This window comes from Triticum dicoccoides, chromosome 7B, assembly GCF_002162155.2.
Source record: "Triticum dicoccoides isolate Atlit2015 ecotype Zavitan chromosome 7B, WEW_v2.0, whole genome shotgun sequence".
Classification (NCBI taxonomy): Eukaryota; Viridiplantae; Streptophyta; class Magnoliopsida; order Poales; family Poaceae; genus Triticum; species Triticum dicoccoides.
Genome location: NC_041393.1, coordinates 584236622 through 584242717, shown reverse-complemented (window position 1 = coordinate 584242717; position 6096 = coordinate 584236622). Strand labels below are relative to the sequence as shown.

The 6096-nt window shown below is 40.7% G+C and overlaps 1 protein-coding gene across 1 annotated transcript; it reads right to left on the bottom strand.

Moving 5' to 3' along the window:
- Window positions 1-621: 621 nt before the first annotated feature.
- LOC119336764 (glycosyltransferase BC10-like) lies at window positions 622-5544 on the bottom strand. Its single transcript, XM_037608843.1, has 11 exons — window positions 5287-5544; window positions 4130-4562; window positions 3748-3846; window positions 3319-3419; window positions 3173-3244; window positions 2912-3002; window positions 2422-2502; window positions 1618-1677; window positions 1410-1532; window positions 1242-1280; window positions 622-1073 (listed from the first exon to the last, which is right to left on the bottom strand). The coding sequence occupies exons 2-11, from the start codon at window positions 4445-4447 to the stop codon at window positions 945-947; spliced, it is 1113 nt and encodes a 370-aa protein (XP_037464740.1). The 5' UTR covers window positions 4448-4562; window positions 5287-5544; the 3' UTR covers window positions 622-944.
- Window positions 5545-6096: the final 552 nt, after the last annotated feature.

The window sequence follows — 6096 nt, the reverse complement described above, 5'->3', positions numbered from 1 at the left end:
GCTTCAAGTATAGAAGTTCCGGGGTAGTATATGCTCTTGAGGATTCTAGCACTTAGGGATTCCGGGTTTTGCAAGAGGCGCCATGCCTGCCTAGCAAGCATAGCCATATTAAACAGCTCGAAGGGGAGTACGTAGCTACCTACTACCCTTAGAGGGCTATACCACCCAAAGATCCATCAGCAATTTGTGCTTTGAGAAACAAAATCAACACTTGCTATTACAAGATAAATATGCTATGAATACATATTCAATGTGAATCTATTGATTTGGTATGTTAATATTATTTTTGTGAACTTGGCCAGATTTAAGAAACTAATTCTCAGTCAATTTTATAAGTTTGCTCATACAAATCTAAAAAAAAATCCAACATGTAATTAAAATATGCTTATCTAGCACAAATAACTGTAATATTGTCTCACTCGACTAATAATTAATTGATTCCCTGTCGATTCTACAAACATGTTCATATAGATGATACAAACTATCGGTCGTTCTATTATAGTTCATTCATATAGTGCAAAAGATTCAGACTACTACGCAAAATAAAAGACGTCCGTCTGCTTTAGCATCTCAGTCAGACGAGCTGGCTCATTTCAGGTGCCCCAAAATTTTGTTGGCTCATTTCAGGCACATACTAGATCAGGCATCAATTTCATAAAAGAACAGAGCACTTCTCAGTCAGACGAACTGGTTCATTTCGTTTTGCAGTTGCCACTGTTCTACACCAGCAAAAATTGCCATTAAAAGGGCTCCTAAAATAGCCTAACCATTGAGAGATTTTGCTTCAGAGATCAGCAGGCCAGGTCAGATGCCATCTGAAAACGTGCAAACCTCTGCTGAACAAGCAGTGTATTCTGACACCAACTACAACACAACAGCGCCTGGACTGCAGCGCCACGGCGGCAACAATCGGTGTGAAGAAAGAATCCTTGAGGCATCTGTCCTCATATGACGGTGAAATTTGAGAAAATGTTCATCAGAGTGTCGAGCGCCTCGGGATAGAATTTCCGTGCAAATAGGTAGCAGGGCCTCTTCATGCCGTTCCACATGCATGGTCTTCGCTGCATTTCGTGCTGCAAGAACATGATGAATAGTGAGATTCTCCACAGAGAAGGGGATGATGTTGACAATGATGATTCACAGACATGTGGTTGCAGAAAATGTATAAGCAGCGAATTGGCACTTTGTGGTTTCAGTAGAATTGTTCATTAAGGGGAATAATCAAAATAATAGCTATATACCTTTGCATTGCTGGTCACATGAACGCTCTCGTCAATGGACTGCAAACATTTCATGTTTAGTTAGACAAATTCCAAAACTATGCATTTTGCACAAAGTAACTAAATAAAATAACACCACAGTTCCCCTCCTTCTGTTTTCATTTTTTTTTATGTGCGAGTATAACTCACCGCTATACTTTTAAGCAGTTCAAAGCTTGTGTCAACAGCCCTATAAACTTTAGGATGCCATTTTCCTTCAGACCAATCAACACGTGTCACTGACCAATTCGCGATTCCGGTTGGATCAACCATCTGCAGGCACAATAGCAGTATGATATTACTGCTGGCTAAAGTACAAAAAGAAAAAGAAACTGGTTAGGAGCTTCTGAGTGCTTACATTAAATAAGGTTGGCAGATAGTGCTCATCAGAATAGCAGTTATGATATTCATTTCCAGGCTACAAAGTGCAATTATCACAAGATCAGTGGCGACATACAAATCAGGAAGAACAACAATCTGATTTCCACATACAGAAAAAGAAATCAAACGACCTTGTAGGTCATGGCAAACTGGCAACTGATTAGAAGATAGTACTAACTTAAAACAGTTATATAGCAACATAGTATTGACTTGGCCCCTCTGTGTTTTCCACTTCACAGTACTAGACCCCAATGCTGAATATTGTACATACACAGATAATCCAGATACGAATAGCTAAGTTAACAGTAATAGGTATCATGGGCAATGAATCATAATCCCCAGTTTCATACTTGTTTCAGTAGCTGTCTGTTTATGTGTTTCAAAGGAACTACAGTAGTCCAGTATGGACAAAACTCTGCACCCAGGTTTCATTTGCTAATGGAGCCAAGGGACCAGGGGCTTGGCTCCCTGGTGACCTAAAGACCATTTGAAATTAATGACCATGAAAAAACAAAGTGGGCCTTGTATTATTATTTGATAACTGAATCACGAAGGCCGAACAAGACTAGCTGAAACAACTGCTATCCGATAGCATGGAGATTTACCTATTTTTTTCATATGTACTATTACCAACGTATAAAATGTTGCATATCATACAAAGGTCAAATACCTTAAGTCTTATACAAACATCTAGGGGGGACATTATGGCAATATAATTCTCAAGGAAAAAGCACAGCATGATATTTTGCTTTAGTTTTCTTCGAAGTTAGCTGATATTTACCTTACAGTAACGTTTGAACTTTCCATAGTAAAGAGTGTCAACAAGTATAAGAACTGCATGCTGCCGTTTCACCGTGAACCACTGCAAGAGGAGAACATGCCAGAACGTGGGATGTTAGGCTATAGGAAAACATGGCAATTGTTTAAATTAGAATACAGATGACTACTGAAGTTCTGAAAGTGTAGAAGAAAAATGTGATGCAACATTTAGCAACCATATGATATACTCCCTCCGTCCCAAAAAGGATGTCTGAGATTTTTCTAAATTTAAATGTATCTGTACACTAAATAGTGACTAGATACATCTAAATTTAGACAAATCTCAGACATCCTTTTTAGGACGGAGGGAGTAAATAAGAAGGGCTGTTAAATTATTCTTGTAATTTTTACGAGGTTTCTGATAATCCAGTTTTATGCGATTGAATAACTTGAATTTGGTAAAGGAGACAAGGATTCCACTTTCCAGGGAAATCAAGCATAGAAATTATCACCTGTGCACCCTTTCTCCAATCCCTCTTGACGATTTCAGGTAACATATGCTCAGAGTATCTACCTGCTCCATGTGGACCAGGATCATCGAAACTGAACAATAATTGGCATGTCAATGGTGAGGCCATGATGCGTGTAACAATAATGAATAAGAGTGAACCAGCAGGTCCTCAATCAGGCATATGTTCAGCTTAAAATATTAAAAAAAAAACTTGCATCTATAAAGAATCATCTGTAAGGTAACCTTCAGAACCCTCACTTACGAGTCAACAAAGCTGATGTTTGTTTCCATGAGATAACTATATACATAATCGAAGTTATGCAGTGGTACACAACTGCAATAACAAACAAAGCATTAGGATAAGGATATTCAATTTAAAATTAGATGAGAACAAAGGAAATGACTAACCTCTCAGAGAGCAAGACAAAATGCTGGTTATCGGCATCTTGCAGTGCATTTGCCAAGAGCCTCCTCTCTGCATCAATCATAGTAACCGTACCCCATACAACCTACAGGCAAATTGAACAATTACACTTTCAAACAACTAAAATGTTAAACTGTGAAACAGACTTAAATCCACTATGCTTATCAGGCAGCAGGCGACTTTACAAGGTATGATAGTACCCACAAACCATACTGGTTCAAGAGCATTAACAGACTCTGAGTCTTGACTACAACCTACAGCATTCCATGAAAATAGATTGGGGATGAATGTATTGCATAGAATCTGAGAAAACCTTTCCTGTGTAGATTAGTTCAAACAATATGAAACAAGATCTGTAAATCAAATACAAAGAGTGAAAAGAGGCGATCTCTAAATCTATTTTAGGAATTTACCTTTTCACTCCGAATATCCCTGCCAGCGAATATTGGGCTTGCATGAACTGTCTTTTCTCTTGAAGCATGTACATATATTGTGTATCGGTCTTCATGTCCCTAAAATATTACATCCAAGGAGCTGGGTTCAGTATTTGATATCCATGCACGTGCAACTGAGCAAGAGAGCGCATTCAGTTCTTTTCATGGGGTAGGTCTATTAATTTGAAGTTTTATCAGAAGATAGGCATGATAATTAATAATCCATTTCTTCCAAATAGGAGAAGACATTAGTACTAGTATCACATTATGCAAGTTCAACCACTGAGGTGTACAAATTTCCAGTTAAGACTAGACAGAGATATATTTATTTTAATTTTGCAAATAGTGCCAAAAATCATACCATGAAGAACTTCTCCCAAAGCTTCTCAAAAGGCAATGAACTGGGTGTCAAGAACATGAAAGCAATCTTCGGATTCTTTGACTGAACAGGCTGTGACAGAACAAGGTCTCTCATTACAGCACGAGCAGCTATCTCATCATCAGTGTATACTCTCACAGGTTCTAGAGCAGGCTGGGAACCACAGGAATTGGACAAGTAGCAACCCGTGTAATGTTGGGGTTTATAAAGATAAGCTCCGGTGACTATCGCACAGACAAAAGCAATCAAGACGATGACCCAGAGAGGCCTTCTAGATGAAGTTCTGTTGCGTGGTGCCATGATTTAGGTGTGTATACGTAGCAATGGCAGAGCTTCAGAATCTACATTTACAAAGCTTCACTTCTATAACCATCCTAGAACATCATTCTGGTAGAATTGTTGAAACTATGAAAACCTGGAAACATAGCAAAAAAGAGAATTCAAGGTTAATGCTGTTTTATCAGCAGACCATATGTTTAACAGTAAGGAAATATGCAATAATACAGGGGACGAACCATTTGAATACATACTGTAAAAGGCTACGCAAATTAACTATGGAGTGACAACAACCTATTTAAGCAACAGGGGACATCAATTGAGGACATAGTCATGGAATCTGAAGACAGATGATGTTGCACATCGCAGAGTAGTTGAGATAGTTGCCGCTTTTGAGATGGAGTTGGGGCTCTCCAACAAGTGGAGAACTCGAATCAAAACCCCAGATTAGCCTAATTTCCTTGACAGTGTGCCAAGAAACTCCCCGAAATGAGAGGCCACTGAAATTTCCTCATCTACAGTTATTGCGCAACAAGAAACCCTATATATTACAAAGGCTGAAGTTGAGGCGCCCACAACACACAACAACAATTCCCCAAACCAGCACCCCAAAAAAGAAAGAGAAAAACTATTCACCCCTTCCGTAGAGCCAAACCCCTAACCCCTAGGAAGACTCCTAAATCACCCAACCCCTAACCTCACAGAGGCATCGAAGACGCAAGAATCCAGGGCCAGGACCCGGAGCGCGGTCAGGGAAAGGCGCCCAGAAATCCCGTCTTTCCATTTCTACGGCAGCCCGAACAGCCCCCCGGGTAAATGCTACTGCGGATTCGAAATGAGATAAAAGGGCGGTCGTGACATACCCTACTCAGGCGGTGGATCTCACACGACGCGAGCTCGCCGCCGCTTCGGATTGGGGAGAGGGGCAGGCCTCGAGAGATCTGTCGAGGCGACGGAACAGAAAAGTGGGGAGGATTCCTGGGGGGAGGGGGGAGTGGGGGGCGAGGTGGAAAGGCGAGAGAATGGAGAAGAGTTACACTTTTGTGTCTGCGCTACCAAAAGCAGGAAAGAGCCATCGAGGGAAGTTTAACGCCAGCTGATGGTGCGCCTGAGCACCGTGCAGTCTTGTTTCGCATACGAGATACGACGATGCTCGGCCGTGGAATCCCAAGTGCGCGGCCCTGGGCTGGCATATGGCTCTACCTAGCTTTTGTTGCTTCCGCCAGCCTCACACGTGTTTTGGCGTTTCGCCCGGGTTTTATCACCCGGCCAAAGGCATAAAAGAGAGCAACTCTAGCGAGATGCGTGGTCCATCGTCTGTGATGATCGTTAATAAGGTGATCCGCCCATAAAAATTACTACTTAAAGATTGCGAAATTGAAATGAACCCTGTGGCGGACGCAGAGTTTCTGCACCCGAGCTCATGAGCTCGAGTGAACAGTAAAGTCTACGGAGCTAGATGTAATTTTTATTATTTCTGGTGTTCGTTGTATTGCCATGATTGAAGATGAATAGATTGGAAATTTCTCGTAAAATTGGGAGAAACAATGACAAAAGTTTTAAGTGCTTGCAAAAATTTGTCATGAAATCACATTCCTATAAGGCGTGACAAAAGAAATTCAGTACTCTGAAAATGCTACTTTCAAAAGTATTTTGGATCATTGAATTTGTTT